The sequence below is a fragment of the Phocoena phocoena genome, chromosome 14 (genome assembly GCF_963924675.1).
Source record: "Phocoena phocoena chromosome 14, mPhoPho1.1, whole genome shotgun sequence".
Taxonomy (NCBI): Eukaryota; Metazoa; Chordata; class Mammalia; order Artiodactyla; family Phocoenidae; genus Phocoena; species Phocoena phocoena.
In genome coordinates this window covers 54441771-54461513 of record NC_089232.1, presented here as the reverse complement: position 1 = coordinate 54461513, position 19743 = coordinate 54441771, and the positions used below count along the sequence as shown (strand labels likewise).

Below are 19743 nucleotides of genomic sequence, written 5' to 3'. Positions count from 1 at the left end.
CCCCATGGCTGAGGAGGCTCCACAGGAGACAGGGCTGGGGGACAGGGCTGCTCCCCAGAATGACTCAGTGAGTGATGGGGAGTCACCACAGTCCTGGTGGGAGAGGGGCGCATTGGACCTTTCTCTCCCTCAGGAACTTTCGGTCCTAAATCACCAGCAGGACCACAAGCAGAGCGAGGACGTGACAGCAGGACTCCAGTTCCTGGGCATCAGAGGGCTGAGGGGAGCGGACTCAGGGGCCAGGGGTTGGTGGGGGGCCTCTGAGGTCACTTCCTGTCCTGACGTGCTCCTACAGGGAAATGATGTTCTTGTTTGCGACCTGAGCTGATCTGGCTGCTTTCCAAATGAGGCTCCATCACGGAAATGCACTCACACCTCCCGGGGATGTTGCAGTGTCTCCTCTGTCCGTGTGGCTGTCAAGATCAGAGCCTCAGTGGCAGCAAACTGATGAGACAGGATGGCAGAGGACTCTGTGGGAACATCAGAAGTTATGCTCCAAATACAGCAGGTGGTCGTAAGATCCCAGAGAGAGCTGGAAGGAATACACGACACGAGGGGGCCAAGAGGTACAGGGTCTCCGCCATCATTTTACACGAGAAATGTTTGCCTGAAAAATGCCCTTTGACTGAAGTCAGGATGTGGGTGGGGTTTGAAGCAAGAAGTGAAATCAGAAGACAGAAAGGAAGCAGATGCCCACCCTCCACGCCCACCTCATGCCACTGTCCCATCTGTCTTCTCTGGCTATGAGTGGGCTGAGGGGTGGGGACAGAAAGACATGAAGGGCTGAGGGCTCCACACCACAGGAAGGGCCACAGGCCACCTGGACTGGCCTTGAGTGGCTAGGACCTGACTTCAGCCAGGGCTCAGGAACCCACCACTCCCAGTCAGCTCTGCAGCCACAGCAGGTGACCAGCTGTGCTCTGGGAATACCCCACAGGGCCGACTCCTGCCAGGAAAGGATTCCTAGGAGCCGTGACTGCAGTGCTTGCTCTCAGCCTGAACAGGAGACAAAGTGCCCCGTGGCTTTGGGGACACTTCTAGAAGGTCTGACAATTCAGCCACCACCGCTTGGGATGCAAAGAACTGCCCGAATCTGACATCCAGGAGTGTGTGTAGGCCCTGCCATTTCCAATTGCCTTTTCTCCACTCCCGTTATTCAAGGTGCCAAGTGACTGTTTGCCCCTAACCTTTATGGAGCCTGGAACAAGAGGCTGAGGGCTATGTACCCTATGTCTAGATATTTAAAAGTTATCAGTCAAGTTAAAAGCTATTAAATAAAATAGTTTTTATCCCCTTAGCTTGACATACCTTCTTCACAATGTGGAAGGCCAGGTGTAAATTGAAAAATTCTAGGATTTGTGGCTTCCAGCCCAAGCCACAGCCTGTCTCCCTTACCTGCCCACACCCAACGCTACACATGACTACACACACCCCTACGTGGTCACCCCATCCTGCCCACCCGCATTCCATCCATACCCTCCACAAACAAATGCCCCTCTGGCCTGGGGTGCCCAGGAGGATAGGCCTGGGACGAAGTGCATGCAGCCCTGGGAGTGGGCTTGTGGCCACCTGCACAGGGAATTCTGGGGTCGTAGGTATGCAGAGTGGCAGGTGCCCTGGCCTACAGGCTCCTCAGTCTGTGGGCAAAAGCCTGGCTAGAGGAGGACAAGAGGGACCCAGGCCTCAGTGTAGAGTCCGCAGTATGACACTACTTTTCCAGGGCACGGGTTCCTCATCGTAGAGCGAGGAACTTGGGTTCTGCGCTCCCCAAGTTTCCTTCTCCTCTATGCTTCTGACTCAGGAATCTGATCAGAAGTTAATACAAGGAGAAATTACAATGTAGCCCAGCAGCAGCCGAGCTGGTTACCTACAAATAAACCTGCTTTTGCTTTTTTGGGTGTCACCTGTCAGAAATTCAAGTGATGTTCTGACAGTCATACTGATTAAGATGTCAGCTGAACAGATATTTAAGCATTTGAAAAATACAGAGAGTTTGTCAAAACCTCAGGAAGCCTCTAACAAATCCTTCCTGGGAGCCAAGGAAAATATTTCAAAATGGAACAGAGGTGGTCCCCAGCCTAGCCATGAATTCTCTTCTTCTGAAAGTTGAGCCGTCTACACAGCTCTGGATGGCACAGGCCCTTGACGGTGACTGGGGGCCCTGGCTGGCCTGCACCTGCCGACTTAGCCCAGGAGCAGGGAGCATGCACCTCTCTCCTTCCTTTCATCTGTCTTCCCATCTGACACCTCTTTCCCTAAGGCCCCAGCACCCTCCACCTCCTCCAAGCTCCCACCTGGAGAGTGGAAGCCTCTAGGCTTAAGGTCACCGCCACACACGGCTCCAGACTCCAAAGTGTCCAGCCCTCCTTTCTCAGCAGCACCTCCACCTCCAAATCTAACCTGGGGAGATTCTGGCCCAGCTGTTTGTTGCAGAAGCAAATTCTGAGCTAACTCATACCTTCTACAATTGACTAATGTTCCTCCTGCAGATATTTACCTTTTAAGAACAAACAAGCAGGATGCATGTTAGCCCAAATGAGTCTCTCAGCAATGGACAGACTTTCTGATGGTTTAACCAAATACAATAGGAAAACTAGGCAGTGGGAATGCCTGTTGTGCAGGTGGTGACTGAGGGGCAGGGCTGCAGGGCCGACCCGCTGGAATCCAGAGCTGCCCATGACCTCTCCACCAGCTTCATTCTCCATCTCTGAGGGCGTGACCCTCTCGCCTCCTGCAGCTGGGGGTCGAGGTGAGAGCAGAACTCTGGACTTCTCCTCACGGACACACTCTCTCAACTTGACAACATATTTTGAAATATTTCAGACAAAGCAGTTTAAAGAATGGTGAACTAGGGCTTCCCTGGTGGCGCAGTGATTGAGAGTCCGCCTGCCGATGCAGGGGACACAGGTTTGTGCCCCGGTCCGGGAAGATCCCACATGCCGCGGAGCGGCTGGACCCGTGAGCCATGGCCGCTGAGCCTGCGCGTCCGGAGCCTGTGCTCCGCAACGGGAGAGGCCACAACAGTGAGAGGCTCATGTACAGCCAAAAAACAAAAACAAGAATGGTGAACTCCCATACCCATCACAAATTACCAATAGCTTTGAAGCCCATCCACTCCCCCTACCCACCATGGACCTTTCACTCCTGTAACCCTTCCTATACCCCAAAAACAGTCCTTCTGCTGACTTAGCTGTTGATCTTTCCTATGTTTTTCTATATAATATATGATCTTTACTGTACTAGTTTAAACATTAAACAAGGTAAGTAGCTATGGTCTGCTGTTTCCACACTCTCCCAGAACTCTGGGGGTACTCACAGTGAGCCTGCAGCAGACTGTCCCCCGGATTTACTTCCCTCCACTTCCATTGGTCTCAATGTCCTTTTTAAAGACATTTTACCTCCAACATTGCAGGGATGCTGTGACAAAGACTGCTGGATGTTATTTTCACAGAAGTCACAAGCCATGTTGTTTCCACATAGAGCACACACGGACGCTGTGGAGACAGTGAAAATATAGCCTGATTGGGTGCTCAAGGTCAGCCTGCCTCTACGTCTGCCTGTCTTGCTCCATCCTCATCAGCTGTCTCATCCACTGAAATCTAAGCTTCTCAAAGACTGTCCTTTTCACAGTCACACCCCAAACTCAAGACTAAAGCATGATGTGGGCCCCCATAGGTATTTGTTGGATGCTTGATTGATTGGTTGAAGGAACACATCAGTGGGGGGAATGGCAGCTCTGAGGGGAGATCGGAATCAACAGGGACTTGTCATCAACAGGAACTTATTAATGAATGTGTACTTTCCCCTGCACTACTGCAATGAAAGAAAAATTGAATATGTTAAAAAAAATAACAGAAATCTTATGAGGCAGGTTCTTCCTGGCTTGAGCCTCAGTGATTTAAATGATTGAATTGATAAAACAGAAGGAACTCAGATCTGCCGATGGTTAATATCATTCGAAGCTATCAGCTGATACCATGAAGCACTGATTTGTTTGATGTACATTCAAATAAAGCAGCACTCCAAAAACAGCAACAAGATGGTGAAGAGGAGGAGGATGACAACGATGGTGATGACAGGGACCTCCTCTAAAATCTCCCAACAGCATTTGAAGAGCTTTGTTGTGAAAAATCCTTACCAAGATAAGATGCAAGTCCTCTAATGGTAGTGTCTTCACAAGTAATGAGCACTAGCTTGTTGACAGCGGTCTTTCTCTCACATGCTGGGTATGGAAAGTCTGTTTGGCGTCAGGAGATACTAAGCCAGATGCAGGGAAGAGAAAGTTAAAGGCCAGCCCCCAGCCCAGGTCTTCTCTGAGCACAGAGGCTCACAAAGCTCTCTCCAGTCCAGGGTCTGGGTCTCTTCCAAGAGAGATCTGCGTTCAGCTTCCAGCAGCCTGTGGTTGAGCTTCTCTGGGGCCAGAGGCTGTGCTGGAGGGAAGCCCCAAAGCTCTCTCTGCAGGGAAGCGGAGCCCTGCCCTCATGGATGCTCCTGTTTTCTCAGAGCCCTTGGGTTCCTCCTGCAAATCCATCTCTTGTCCACTCGGGATCTCACCCACGCTAGCTCCTGCTCTCACCTCTCTGGGTCTCCTCTCTCTGTTTTCTCCTATGTCCTCCTCCTTCTGAAGGAGCCCCTCACCTGTCATGTCTCCCGGCAGGGCCTCCAGGACAGCGTGTTCTCCTCTGAAAGTGACAACAGCCTGTACTTCACCTCCAGTGGCCAGTCCAATACCTTGGAGGTCCGAGATCTCAGCTACCAGGTAGAGGCACACCTGAGTGCAGGTGGGAGGAGCAGGCAGGGAGGGCCAAACAATTCCCCAAGTGGAAGGGAAGGGTGAACCCAGCTGGGGGCCCTCTGCCCTAAGGACGGGGTCCAGGCCACAGTGATACCTCACGTTTTGGCTACAAGCACCACGGAGGCGTCCGTCCACTACACATATTGGAGCTGGAGGTTGACAGACATGAAAAAGAGAATGAGACCTTTGTTAAAACATAAAGCCAACCATGTGAACCCGTGGGGAAAAAATCTCTAAAACTCATTTTTAACTTTATATTTTGAAATAATTTTAGACTTTTGAAAAAGTTGCAAAAATAGTGCAGAGTTCCCATATACACTTTGCCCACCCTCCCCTAATTTTAACATCTTGCTTACCCATAGCACAGTGATCAAAACTAAGAAATTAACCATGATATAATACGATTAACCAAACTACAGACTTTATTCAGATCTCATCAGTTTTACATACATATATATACACATATGTGTGTGTGTGTGTGTGTATATATATATATTTTTTCTTTTTGTAAAATGTACTTCCCTGGAGCTAATAAAATATCAAAGTACAAGGACTGCTGCCCTTTGAGAGGCTGTCAGGAATCTCCTGGTCAGATTCTAGGACCCCTATTTCCCACGCCTCCCCAGGGCCAGATACGAGGTGGCCCAGGCAGAACATGCTGAGACCTGGGATGGTAAACCTCAGAGGCCCAAGTCTGGCTTCCTGGGGAAGTGAGTTAGAACAAGCTGGCAAGCCCCACCATAACCTTTCTCTGCTCTGCCACTTACTAGCTGTGTGAACTTGAGCAAGCTACTTCACTGCTCTGAGCCTCATCTGTAAACAGGGATTATAACAGTACATACGTTATAGTAGGTTTGCAATGAGGACTGAATGATAATGGATATAATAAGCAGATGAATACAATGCCTTGCACACAGTAAATGCCCGGTAAGTTATTAGTAAATTACTATTAAATAAAAACATTGTTTGGCTCCACATTGTGTTTTTTTTAAATTTTTTTATGTTGTGTATTTTTTTTTTTAGGCTGCATTGGGTCTTCGTTGCTGCACGCGGGCTTTCTCTAGTTGCGGCGAGCAGGGGCTACTCTTTGTTGTGGTGCGCGGGCTTCTCACTGCGGTGGCTTTTCTCGTTGCAGCGCATGGGCTCTAGGTGTGCAGGCTTCAGTAGTTGTGGCTCGTGGGCTCTAGAATGCAGGCTCAGTAGTTGTGGCTCACAGGCTTTGCTGCTCTGCGGCATGTGGGATCTCCCCGGACCAGGGATCGAACCCATGTCCCCTGCACTGGCAGGAGGATTCTTAACCACTGGGCCACCAAGGAAGTCCCTCCATGTTTGTATTTATTTCTGTTCTGCTATTACACATGCTTCCCAAGTCTTCTCTTCAGACTTGGAAATGGCAGCTTCAGGTTCCCAGCATGGTGGGGTCCACCTCCATGTTTGGTAGAACCTGAGTGGGGGACCCCTCAGTCCTGTTTTGTATCAGCAGGAGGATGTCTCCTGGAGGGAGCTGAACAGAAGTGAAGCTCTCTGAGGAACCTTTTCATGTCTCCCCACAGGTGGACATAGCCTCCCAGGTGCCTTGGTTTAAGCAGCTGTCTCACTTCAGGATGCCCTGGACATCTCACAAGGACTCTTGTGAGCTAGGCATTCAGAATCTGAGTTTCAAAGTGAGGAGTGGACAGATGCTGGCCGTCATAGGGAGCTCAGGTACCAATAAGGGCAAATAGCTGGGCAATGGGTTCTCTCTCTCCTGGGATGCAGAGTGGTCCCTCAAACAAACAGATGCTCTTTACAGAACGCTTTGCTGACCAGTAGAATAATATAGCAGAGTGATAAGAGCACAAGTTCTGGGTCTGACAGCTGGGTTCAAATCTCAGCTCCTCCATTTACTTGCTCTCAGGCAGTCACTGCCCTTATGAATCATGAGTGGGCCTCTTACAGCTACAGTCAGAGTTTTGGTCCTTCATTAATATCAAGGTAAGGCCTTTCCAAAAGCATCATGCAGCTTTGGAATTGAATATTCTTTCCAGGGTACTCCTCCACCACAGGAAGTACTCATTGATTGCTCCCCCTGAATCAGATTCCTGTTTTGGTCAAACAGTGGGTAGGCACAGCCCCTGCCACAATTCACTTCTCAGATACCCCAAGTCTTAGCTCAACCTTCAACCATCTGCAAAGATCCAGATTTTTAGAGTGCTTCAAAAAGTCACTTCTGGGCTTCCCTGGTGGCGCAGTGGTTGAGAGTCCGCCTGCCGTTTCAGGGGACACGGGTTCGTGACCCGGTCCGGGAAGATCCCACATGCCGCGGAGCAGCTAGGCCCGTGAGCCATGGCCGCTGAGCCTGCGCGTCCGGAGCCTGTGCTCCGCAGCGGGAGAGGCCACAACAGTGAGAGGCCTGTGTACCGAAAAAAAAAAAAAAAGTCACTTCTGCAGGCCAAACTTAAAAGTGTAGAATGCCAGAACTGGAAGGGGGCTTAGAGAACAGAGTTCATTCACTTCCACTATATTCTATCTTTCTTTCTCCTGACCAGCCTGGAAGCATCTTTAGAGGAGGGTTTTCAAACTACCTAGTTCTCAATATTGCTAGAGTATCTTTCTACCCCATACCACTCCCCCTTCATCTGACAGATGAGAAGACCAAAGTTTAGAAAAAAGGAATGATGTCTAAGGACATACATTATTGCAGAGTAAGAACTAGAACTCTGGTCTCCTGGTTCTCAGATGGTGAAACAAATCCAACTGATTAAATTTTAAAGATCTTACTGACTTTATTCAACGAGTCATGAATTGGGCAGCAATCCAACTGGCAGACAGAAAGTAGCACTGGAGAGCTGTACAAAATGAAAGACTTTTATAGGCAGAAGGAGGGAGGACAAGGAAGTTATTCTAGCAAAGGGCTGATTGTTTTAGGCAAGGTCACCTTCCTTTGGGGGACAGTAGGGATCCATCAGTGCTTACCAGGTAATGTCAGATGGGCTGGTTTAAGATTCCACTCCCGGGAGAGATTGAAACTGTAATTAAGTTAGGTATTAAGTCTCAGTCCGGTGGTGTGAGGCTTAGGACAAGTGACTCCATTTGGGGTTTGCTGTTTCTTTCTTTCTTTCTTTTTAAACACAGATCAAGGCATTTCTCCCTTACACAGTGTTAGAGGGAGCACTTTATACCTTTCAATTAATCATTTCCAGAAGTAGAGATTACTCAACTTTTTGAACATTTTAGTATCTAGTCTTCTGATGCGGAAAAGTTCTGTTTATTGTCTAACCGAAGATCAAATGCGACGATGTGTGCAAATGCACTTTGTAACTGAAACAACTCCCACAAATCAAGTCCTGCCAACTTCTGGTCCTGGTCCTGCCCCTGCAATTCGGATCTAAACAAGAAAAATGTGGAAACTTCACAGGCCAATTTTGTTTTTGTCTGTAACACCTGGTGGCTTTTCTGGTTATACCTGCTTTTTCTCACGAACTGAGAGTCGAGGAGGCATATGGGCCTCACGAGGCACTTCCACAAAGCTGAGAGTCCTGATTGTTAATCCTGGCCACACACAGTCCTGCAGCTGTTAGCAACCCTGATTTGCGGCTGAAGAGAAGGGAAGTCGGGAGAGGCCAAGCGGGAATCACACTGAGCATCGCCAGAACTTCCGACTCTAGGCTCAGTGTTGTTTAGCTGCAGGTTTACTTGGCTGAAATTATTTAAATGATTTCTTAGAAAGGTTTACCAATTACACCACCTGTGATCTATACTCCGTTCACCAAAATTATAACAGTAAAGTAAAATTAATTAAAACAGCCCCCCCCAGGCATTTTAGCTTCTTCTATAGAATCAGCAGTAGTGCCAAAGGTGAATTAATTTACTGATTTGGAGATTCCAGCCATTTTATAAGGGTCTTGAATGCCTGTGGGTGTTTTCTCCTGGTTCACGGAGGATCTCCCCAAATATACTTGGCAACCTCCCCTGGAAAGGCTGCCCACACCTCCCACGGTTTTGTTTAGGAAATGTAGTCACCCTGCTCCCTGACTGGGAATCCCAAGGTCCCTGTAAATGTTAGCAAAGTCCCCTGCGCTCTCAGAGCCTGGATCCTACAATGTCCGAGGCTGAGCCGGGAGCAGGGCCAGAGCCCTCCCCTCTGGTTTCTCTCCTGGCTATTTTGTGCCACCTAAGTTCTCAGGAACCTTGAATGAGGTACACCCAGGAGGCAGTGTACAGGTCCCCTTCCACCCTGAGAACCTCCGGTAGGTAAGCAGCCGGATCACCGGGAAGGCCTCTGGAACTTTGTTTGTTGCACTGGGGGCAGGGGGCTGCCTGCGGAAGGCCTGGACTTGTGGTAAGGAAGCGCTGTTACACTGTGTATTGGAGTTTTCCCTGTTTAAAACTACTTGAAAATTCACCCTCCAAAAGGAGTTTGCAATAAGGAAACCAAAACCCCACCTGGGGAAATCGGACTGAGCTATTCCCAGCACCTTTGCAAGAAGGCCTTCTCAGAGCCTGAACCCTATCTGCATTTACAGTTCAAATGGCTGCCAAAGAAAGTCTCATGGAATCTCATGGAAGCTGATCCAATCTGACACTTACTTCCCCAAATTGATAGCAATCGCTATGTCATTCAAAAGTGGATGGTGTTAATTTGCGTGTCATGGATCCTTTTTTTTTTTAAGAGTGGAAGGTACTACTGAGAAAAATGAGTGCAGAGGGTGTAGAGAAATTCAGAACCCATATGCACACCGTACTATAGTTTTAAAATCATTTCCACATTTATTACTTCTGTTTTTCTCCCTTCCTGAAAATACGTTCCAATTTTGCATTTTTAAAAGACACCCTATTAATTCTCCAAAATTAGTTCTTCCCACAATGCCAGCTTCTGAGCCAAATGATGTTTGAATGATGAAATGTTGCCGGCATGTTTGCCAGGCAAAAATAGTTAAGCTTCCCAGTGCAATTAACACCAGCCTTGCTTGGAGTGGGGGGGGGGCATCGCTCCAGGCATAGGCAGTCATGCGGCAACTAGGACTCCAGCCTTCTGTCACGCAGCCACAGGCCGACGTGGCCTGAACACCCCGCATCCCCCAGGATGCTCAAGTTGGCTGCCCCAGGCAGGTCTGAGAGCTGTGCCACCTTCCCTGAGGGCTGGTTACATCTGCAAGGACAGAGCAGTCTGGAGAGCGCACAGGCAGCAGTGGCTTCCAGGCTGGCCCCCGCAGAAGCTCCGCTCTCAGGGATACTTCTGGTGGCTTCTCAGGCTGTGGGAGAGCCTCTTTGCTGGATGTGATCACCGGGCGAGGCCACGGCGGCAAGATTAAGTCAGGCCAAATCTGGATCAACGGGCAGCACAGCACGCCCCAGCTGGTCAGGAAGTGCGTGGCCCACGTGCGCCAGCACGATCAGCTACTCCCCAACTTGACCGTCCGCGAGACCCTGGCTTTTGTTGCCCAGCTGCGCCTGCCCAGAGACTTCTCCCAGGCCCAGCGTGACAAAAGGGTAACTAACAGACCCCAGTGATCCCCAAAGAGCCAAAACACCCTTCCCCTCCCCGTCCCTCACTTCCTGCCTCAGGGTCCGGCCACAGGTCAAGTTTGAGCAACCCAGCTCACCATCTGTCCGTCCGAAAACGTCCACCGTGCGCTCAGCCCTGCCCCTCCATCCCCCGTTTTCCTTTAAAGTCCCATCTCAGCCCCAAATGTGTAATGAATATTTGCTCACTTGTTTTCCGGTTCTCCGTGCGGGCAGAAAGCCAGGGCATGGCCACGTTCCCAGTAAGTGGTACCGTGCTCGGCACGTGGGAGCTGCTCTGGATGTGTGGAAAGAATCAGGGAACAAACGTTGAATCGGGGAAATGAAGGCTGGCGCCGTAAACCCAGGCGTCTTTCCACTGTGGGTCGCCACAGGCCAGGCTGCGAGCATGCCGGCGCAGCCCTCCTAAATCCGCAGGCCCCTGCCTCCCAGGTGGACTACGTGATCGCGGAGCTGCGGCTGCGCCAATGCGCCAACACGCTCACGGGCAACTCCTACGTGCGGGGCGTGTCCGGGGGCGAGCGGCGCAGAGTCAGCGTCGCAGTGCAGCTGCTGTGGAACCCAGGTGAGGCAGGAGGGGCCTGCACCGCCCGCCTGGCTTAATCCGGTCCAGCCGGAGCCCTGCGCCTTAACCAGGCTTCTCTTTGTTGGGAAGGAATCCTCATCCTGGATGAACCCAACTCTGGGCTCGACAGCTTCACGGCCCACAACCTGGTGAAAACCCTGTCCATCCACCAGCCTCGCTCCGATATCTTCAGGCTGTTTGATTTGGTCCTCCTGATGACGTCTGGCACCACCCTCTACTTGGGGGCAGCCCAGCACATGGTCCAGTATTTCACGGCAGCCGGCCACCCCTGTCCCCGCTACAGCAACCCTGCCGACTACTATGGTGAGCCAGCCAGGCCAGAGGCAAAGAACAGGGCTCCCCTACACCCCAAACCCCGCCAGGAGAGAAACTCTCAGAAGCTTCAGGAGAACAGGACCGAGCATGGAGACAGGGGGGCAGATGGGGTGTATTACAGGCTTCAGTTTGCCAAGCATCAAATGCTAGGAATGGGGGCCTGAAGAAAGCAGCTTCTGACATAGCCACTCTTGTGTGCATGACAGATAAGAACCTTCTGAGAGCTCCAAACCGGAGGAGATATAATCCAAGAGAGTTTGGATCCATTTCTGGAACTGTGGTCTTCATTCAGATTCTGTAGGGAAACGGGATATTAGAGGTCGGAAACCACCAGGAAATCTTAAAGCCGTGCCCTGGTTCCCCCACAAAGGCAGGGAGCCCAGAGGCTCTGGGTGGTGGAGGGGGACCCAGGGCCCAGGCCAGCTCAGGGCTTTTTGGTGGTCTTGGCCAATGAATCTCTAAGTATGAAAATTGCGGTCAGCACCAGAGATGCCTTTCTGCTTGGGGTCCTGAGGCCTCAGCGTATGGCCCTCAATTCTTGTGGGGACAGTTGCCTTTCCAGGTGCCCACCCTGAAAGCAGGTGCCTGGATCCTGAGTGCTGAGGAATGCTGTGGCTGCTGGACAGGCTGCGTGGTTGTACCAGGGCTGGGGAAGCAGCAGCTGTGGCTTGTCCCAAACAGGTCACCTGGAGCCCAGCCTTCCTCCCAGGATGGCCTGGTGTAGCAAGGGCCTCCCCAGTAAACATGATGACAAGGACCAGCTCTTTGAGGGCAGACACTGTGCCCACAGGTGCCAAGCACCAGAGGGTGTCCCTTTGACCCTCACAGCCCTGCCAGGCCACGGTCATCTTCGTCCTTATAGATGAGAAAACTGGAGTCCTTATAGTCAGGTGGCAGAACTGGGCCTCCCACCTCCCAGCCCAGCCCCTCCCAGACTCCAGGCCCTGCTGCCCACACCTTCCTCCCGGCATCTACCCTCCAACTCTCCCCTAGGAGGACAGGCCACTCTCTCTGGCCCACCAGCCCTCGCCCTCTGCACTCACTGCCATTGTGTGAACTCACCTAGAGGTCACCCTCCCTCTCTGTGCCCACGTGCCAGTTTGGCTTCCTGCCAGTGTGTCATCCTCTGGCCGGTCACCCCCAGATAAGGGGGTAGAGGGCACCTGCCAGCCTGGCCATTGGGAACAATATGCTGTAGCCCTAGAGAGAAGTTGCCAGAAGTCAGGTGCCTAGATCTGAAAAAACAAATTTTCTTTTTCTTAATTTTATATTATTATCATTTTTGGGTGGCGGGGGGAGCTCTTGCCCACAAACCCCGGGGCAGATGGCCCTCACGGATCCGGGCCGCACGGTCTGGCAGAGAATCTGGCGTTTGAAGCTAGGGCCCCGCACACTGAAGGGACCTTTCATGGTTTACAAGGCCTCTCTGAGACGTTATCCCGCCTTGAGATGTGTCATGAAAATGGGAGGAGGGAAGGGGCAGAGAGGTTAAGAGGCATCCCCTGCCCAAGGGAGGGATGGAGGGAGGAGAGGCCTAGAAAGGCCCTGGCTGTGACTGGCGGGTGTGCCCTTCTGGCATTTCAGGGGCCCCGGGAGAGGAGGGCTGTGGTCTGGGGCTACCAGGTGCTGCCAGTGGGGGTGACATGGAGGTGCGTGCGGCCCAGCCTGTTCTCCAGCTGGTCGTGCTGGCTCCCTCCTCCCGGGGCACTGAGAATTATACTTAATATCTGGCCAGACCCTGGCACCCTCCAGCCAAAACATTCTTCCCTTTTGGGCAGGCTGCTTGGGAAGCCAAAATGACTAATTCACATTGAGAACTAGAGCTGCCGGGAGCCAGACTGCTCAGCCTCCCGTGGCCGGCCCGCCTTCTCCCTGTGGTGGGCACGCCCGGGAGGCTGAGTCCTCATCACAGGCTTCTTGGACGGCTGGAGTTAGAGCCAGGGCATAACTGTGCTGTGGCCTTGGGCTCCAAAAGCCCAAAGCCTCCTTCTCTGTCCTGGGGATGTCCCCATAATAAGCCTGCTTGGTGGGACCAGTGCCAGTGTTCACTGGCCCTTCTCCCGAGGAAGGCTCTCTGTAGACATCGGGGACAGTCCTGGGCATCTCTCTGCCTCTCTCTGCTCTGACCGTCACTTCATGGTCCACTCTCAGAAGGTGGGGATCATGTCCCGGGGGCCCCGGGGGCTGACCAGTGTCATGGGCTGTGAGCACCTGCGGGGCCCCGGGGGCTGACCAGTGTCATGGGCTGTGAGCACCTGCGGGGCCCGGGGGGCTGACCAGTGTCATGGGCTGTGAGCACCTGCGGGGCCCCGGGGGCTGACCAGTGTCATGGGCTGTGAGCACCTGCGGGGCCCCGGGGGCTGACCAGTGTCATGGGCTGTGAGCACCTGCGGGGCCCCGGGGGCTGACCAGTGTCATGGGCTGTGAGCACCTGCGGGGCCCGGGTCGCCCTCTGCTTACAGTGGACTTGACCAGCATCGACAGGCGAAGCCAGGAGCAGGAAGTGGCCACCAGGGAGAAGGCTCAGTCCCTTGCAGCCCTGTTTCAAGAAAGAATACGTGGCTTCGATGACTTTCTGTGGACAGTGGAGTCAAGGGAGCAGGGTGTGGGCACTTACGTGCAGAGGTAAGGCAGCCAGGTGGCCCTGTGTGTAGAGCGCCCTGCAAAAGGTGGCCGCCCCCAAGCCCCCATGACACTCTCCGTCTCCTGACAGCCCGGCTTCCCCGAGGGACACCAACCCCTTACAGCCTCCCACTAAGCTGCCTGGCCCCCTACAGCAGTTTGACACGCTGATCCGGTAATTGCCATTTCATCACACACACACACACACACACACACACACACACACACACACACACTCCCCAAAAGTCTTTGTTGTATCAAATTAAGCCCTTTGGATCTAAAATGAATTTGAAAGAGGAATTTGAATTTGAAGAGGCAGAATCATTTGAGAAAACCCAGCACCAGCCCTCCATGTGCTACAGAGCATTCCTCTTACTTTGATTATTTAAACAAAATCAAAATTTCCTTGATAGCCAGATGCTCGTAGAAATCACCCAGAATGACTATGAAAAATTCAGTTGATACAGGAGACCCTCAAGTAGAAAGGGAAGGTTCCTTGATCCACCGGCCCTCAGAGAAAACCAGACCTGAGTGTTTGGTGTGAGTCTAAGATGTTTCCGTGCACATAACCATTTTAATACATAAATGGGATCATACGTGTTGTTCCATAACCTTCCCCCCCCCCCCCCCCCCCCCCGCCTTAGAATAGCTCCTCTGCCTCTCATCTGGTTAGGTCTTCCTCAGGGTTTCCAAATCTAGCCATAATTCATTTACCCATTAAGTCCATATTGATGGTCAGATTACCTTCAGTCATTTGCTATTACAAGTAACTCTATGACAAACATCCTTGTACATACACCTTTACGCTCTTGATTGGTTATTTCCTCAGGATAACTCTTTAAATAAAATAGCAAGGTGATACAGTGGTGATAAAAATCATAATCGTTGACTGAGTACCTACTGTGAGACAGATGCATTCATCGATTTTCTCGTTTGATCCCTCACAGAAACTGTGAGGTGGGCGCTGCCCTCCCCATCGTACAGAGGAGAAAAATGAGCCTTACAGAGATTCAAGGACATTGCCAAGGTCACAGTGCTGGTGCCTATTGTCCCTTGGCACATCTTTATTCTGTTTTTTAAGTCGTCAGATTTCCAACGACTTCCGAGACCTGCCAGCCCTCCTCATCCACGGGGCAGCGGCCTGCTTGATGTCCCTGATCATCGGGTTCCTCTACTATGGCCATGGAGCCGTCAAGCTCTCCTTCATGGACACGGTGGCCGTCTTGTTCATGATCGGAGCTCTCGTCCCTTTCAACGTGATCCTGGATGTCATTGCCAAATGTGAGTGTGGCCTGCTCTCCATGACCCACATGTGGAGCAGCGTCGGCCATGCAATGAGCTGGTCCAGGGCCGGCCTGAGTTCCTCTGAGCTCCTGGAGAAGACGGGTTTACTGAATAATTTCACCGTGACTGTGAAATAAAAGATGATGGTTGTTTTTCAAGTTCGAACATTAGTATTAGTATGCAAATGAGAACAAATTACCAAGGAGTCTGAGGCATTCCTGTCCTAGCAGGAGTTATACTGACAGCAATGCAGAACTCACAGAATTACAAACATCTAAATTAGGATCTAAAATTGCCTGTTTTTTAAAAAAAATACATGACATTGAGGCAATAAAACTATTTTTAATTGTACTAAGAGAGACTCAGAAACGGAGACACTGTAAATTAATTTCACTTTTTCATTCTCCTTTTCTCCCCTTTCTAAGGTCACTCGGAGAGGGCGCTGCTTTACTATGAACTAGAAGATGGGCTGTACACTGCGGAGCCGTATTTCTTTGCCAAGGTGACTGGTCAGGCCTGAGAGTGAGTGGCCACCCTGGGTAGGAGGAGGAGCAGAAAAAGCGCTCCACGTTGTACAGAAGTTACAGGGAAGCGTTTTGCTGAACTGTGGGGCCATGCATCATCTGTGGTTACAAATGCCACGTTGCTCTGGGGAGTTTCAGAGACTTGATATTGTTTAAACATTTACTACAAGGCCAGGACTATGGACCAGGAATGACGTTTTTCTGGTCATCAGAAACCTAACAAAGAAGAGGTGGGAAACACCTAGCATACTTCACCTCTCCAGTCTCACCATGTCCCTGGGAGGTGGGTCAAGCAGGTGTGACTGTCCTCATTTCAAGGAAGCGGAGGCTCAGAGAGGTTATGTGGCTGTCTCAAGGCCACACAGCTACCAGGTCTGGGCAGGCAGGGTGGGGACTTGAAACCAGGTCTTAGGAGCTCTGAACTGCCCCAGAGGGAGCACATGACATCTGCAGGGGGAAGCCAGCAGTGAGCTCATGCTTGAGAGTCCCACACACCAACGCCCACCGTGCTGCAACCCCGATCAAACCACCAGGAGGGAAGGTTGGTGTCACTGGGGGCTGCTGCTTTTGAACATTTAAAGAACAGTAGCAGATGAAGGCCATTGGCTCCACATCCTTGCAAGGTCTGTCCTTCGCAGATCCTAGGGGAGCTTCCCGAGCACTGTATCTATATCATCATCTATGGGATGCCTACCTACTGGCTGGCCAACCTGCGCCCGGGCCCCGAGCCCTTCCTGCTGCACTTCCTGCTGGTGTGGCTGGTGTCTTCTGCTGCAGAACCATGGCCCTGGTCACCGCCACCCTGTTCCCCACCTTCCACATGTCCTCCTTCTTCGGCAACGCTCTCTACAACTCCTTCTACCTCACTGGGGGCTTCATGATAAGCTTGGACAACCTGTGGACAGGTGAGGCCCGCTCTCCTCACCTGGTCAAGCTTTTTGAGGCCTTCCGTGGCTGGATTGGCCTGCTTTCCCCTGGAGATGAGAGCTCAACCCTTAGGTCCAACTTCTGGGGAGCAGATGCCAAGGGAGTGGCTCTACACAGGGGGAGTGGGGCGTGGTGCACCTTCTCATGCAGCCCGGCTGACACCCAGGGCCCACCCTTGACTCTCCCTCACCCTCCACGCCACCGGTGAGCCAAGTCACTTCTGCCTCCTGTGTCTTTCTGAAGTGTCCTCTTGCCTTACCCCCCCTACCCTGGCCCCTATCAGCCCATCGTGGGCCACTGTGATAGGCCAGTATCTGTGACCCTGGTTCCTCCATGTCCCCTCTCAACCCTCATCCATGCAGCGCGAGCTTCCTAAGGTGCAGATCCAGCCACTGCTTTCCTCGAGTGTTCCTGGGGCTGCTCATTCGCTGCTGCCTCATCCAGCTCGTCTGAAGCCCCCAAGACACTCCATGCTGTCACGATGGAGCCTGTGCATCCCTCCTCTATAGGAACGCCACCCGCTACCATCCACAGGCCTTTCCTGTCCTGTGCAATCAGGGTTCGTTCCTTCCTCCTCCTCCCTGAACCATGATGCCTCCGCAGGGTCAGGGTACAGACTCAGTAATCTCTGGCTTGGGGCTGCTGAGTCTCCCCAGTCCGTAAGCTATGTGAAGCTAGCACATGCTGGACACCTGATGAAATTACTCTCTGGGGTTATTACGGGTCAAACGTGCGGTGATCCTGCAGCCACTAGGTCCCTCTGCCCCAGTCCATGTCCCGAGCTTCCCCTCTGCCCGTTCACCCTTTTGTTCTCACCCCCACCCCTCCTTGCTCCCTCAGGGGACTTGCTGTCCTTGGGTCAGAGCCACCATGGCCACTCTCCAGGCTCACTTCCCAGGGAGCAGATGATTAGACTGTGTGAGTAATGTGACTCTCACCGCCTCCAGTGCCCGCGTGGATTTCCAAGATGTCCTTCCTCCGATGGTGTTTTGAAGGGCTGATGCAGATCCAGTGTGGTGGGCACACGTATCACCTGGCAGCTGGCAACATCACCATCCCTATCCCGGGAGACATGGTAAGGAGCCAAGGCTTTGGACGCTAAAGAGATGGCAGCCGTCGGAGCATGTTCTTAACGAGCTCACTGATGTCTCTGTCCCCAGATCCTCAACGCCATGGGCCTGGGCTCATACCCTCTCTACGCCATCTACCTCTTCATCATAGGCATCAGTGGTGGCTTCATGGTCCTGTAGTATATGTCCTTAAAGATCATCAAACAGAAGTCAAGTCAGGACTGGTGATTCATGCCCAGACTCCTGCCCGCCGGTGGGGGACTCGAGAAGGCCCTTCCACTGCACTCCCTCCCAAGGAGACCCTTCCCAGGCACAAGGAGGACCGTGAGAACACAAAGCTCAGCTACATCCTGTCCACAGTGCTGCAGTGACACAGGCTGGCCACAGGATGGCAGTAGAATAAAGACAGTCGAAAGATATTTCTGATCCCCGGCCAGAGCTTGCGATTTACTGGGAATGTGAAAACCATACTTGGGGACACCTACAGTGTCGCTAATTTATTTCCTTTTGATATGTATTTGCATAGGCAACTAATACAAGACAGGAGCAAATTAGGTATGAATCGAGTAGTTAGGCTATGCGGAAACAAAAACATAATAGTTAGTGGAATATTTGGCTTCATCTTCCAGGGTCCTCAAACTCTGTTGAGCCATTCTCAGTACAGAAAAGGACCTAAAACATACCAGCGAGGTATGTCTTTTTGGGTGAGGTAATGGGCTCCAAAAGCCAAACTGAACGATTAAATATTTACTGAGCAATTGCTCCACACCAGGTTCAGGGCAAAACACTTTATTTGGATCACGTCATTAATTTCTCTGTTAAAACAACCCTTTGTGGTGGACAGTATCCTGTTTTATAGATGAAGAAAGAGAGGCACAGAGTAACTGTTTGCTAAGTAAGGTCACAGGGCTACTATGTGGTGGAGTCATGTGGGGTCAGAAAGGCCTTCGAGGCCTTTAGGAGTTAGTGGGCAGAAGGCAAGTCTGAGCCACTGTGAGGCTTGGAAGCCAAGGAAGGCTCCAGAAGATGAAGAGGTTTATAGACACTGTGCCAGCTCAGCCAGGACTCTTACAGTTGCATCTCACTGGCCCTGGCTGAGTCTCAGAACCAACCTGGAACCTTCCACGGTGGCTCAGTATGGGATGGAGCAGGCCCAGGTCACATGCTTCATGCCTGAGCCTTGAGGACAAGCTGACCCAAAACAGGTGCACAGAAAGCAGGCAGGGAATGATCCCCAAAGGAAAACCAGAGTCTGGAACCAAAAGAAGGGGGAAGGTGGATGTTTAAGAGGCAAAGAGTGAATGCTCTCCATGGGTTTCCTAGGCCCTTGCTACTTTGAGTGCGGTCGCTGGGCCAGCAGCATGGGTGTCGCCTGGGAGCTAGTTAGACTGACAGAATCTCAGGCCCCACTGAGACCCACTGAATCAGAATCTGCATTTTAAAAAGATCCCCAGGAGATTTGAATATACATTCAGACTTGAAGAGCAGTGCTAGCACACTTCCCTTATACAATACAACCATCAAACTCGGGATATTCATGTGGTGAAACTGTAATACTGCACATGTGTCACTTTTATATCGCCACCATCCAAAGGGCAGACATCATTCAAGACTCACTCACTTTGGCTATTTTGGCTATTGTGAGTCTTGAATGATGTCTGCCCTTTGGATGGTGGTGATGTAAAAGTGACACATGTGCAGTGTTACAGTGCCAAAGCACTCTTGAAAAAGAAAAACAGAGCTGGAGGAATCAGGCTCCCTGACTTCAAACTATACTACAAAGCTACAGTAATCAAGACAGTATAGTACCGGCACAAAAACAGAAATATAGATCAATGGTTCAGGATAGAAAGCCCAGAGATAAACGCACACATATATAGTCACCTAATTTATGACAAAGGAGGCAAGAACATACAATGGAAAAAAGACAGCCTCTTCAGTAAGTAGTGCTGGGAAAACTGGACAGCTACATGTAAAAGAATGAAATTAGAACACTCCCTAACAGCATACACAAAAATAAACTCCAAATGGATGAAAGACCTAAATGTAAGATCAGACACTGTAAAACTCTTAGAGGAAAACATAGGAAAAACACTCTTTGACATAAACCACAGC

General features: G+C 51.3%; 1 protein-coding gene across 1 annotated transcript; it reads left to right on the top strand.

The window, feature by feature from the left end:
- The first annotated feature begins 4 nt into the window (after positions 1–4).
- Positions 5–17856, top strand: ABCG8 (ATP binding cassette subfamily G member 8). The gene is given in 14 exon segments (XM_065891158.1): positions 5–67; positions 4658–4759; positions 6349–6499; positions 10029–10267; positions 10733–10865; positions 10956–11189; positions 13664–13826; positions 13915–13998; positions 14905–15104; positions 15533–15609; positions 16270–16390; positions 16393–16536; positions 17506–17633; positions 17719–17856. Coding segments are annotated over 14 exon segments (1977 nt in total).
- The last annotated feature ends 1887 nt before the right edge of the window (positions 17857–19743 follow it).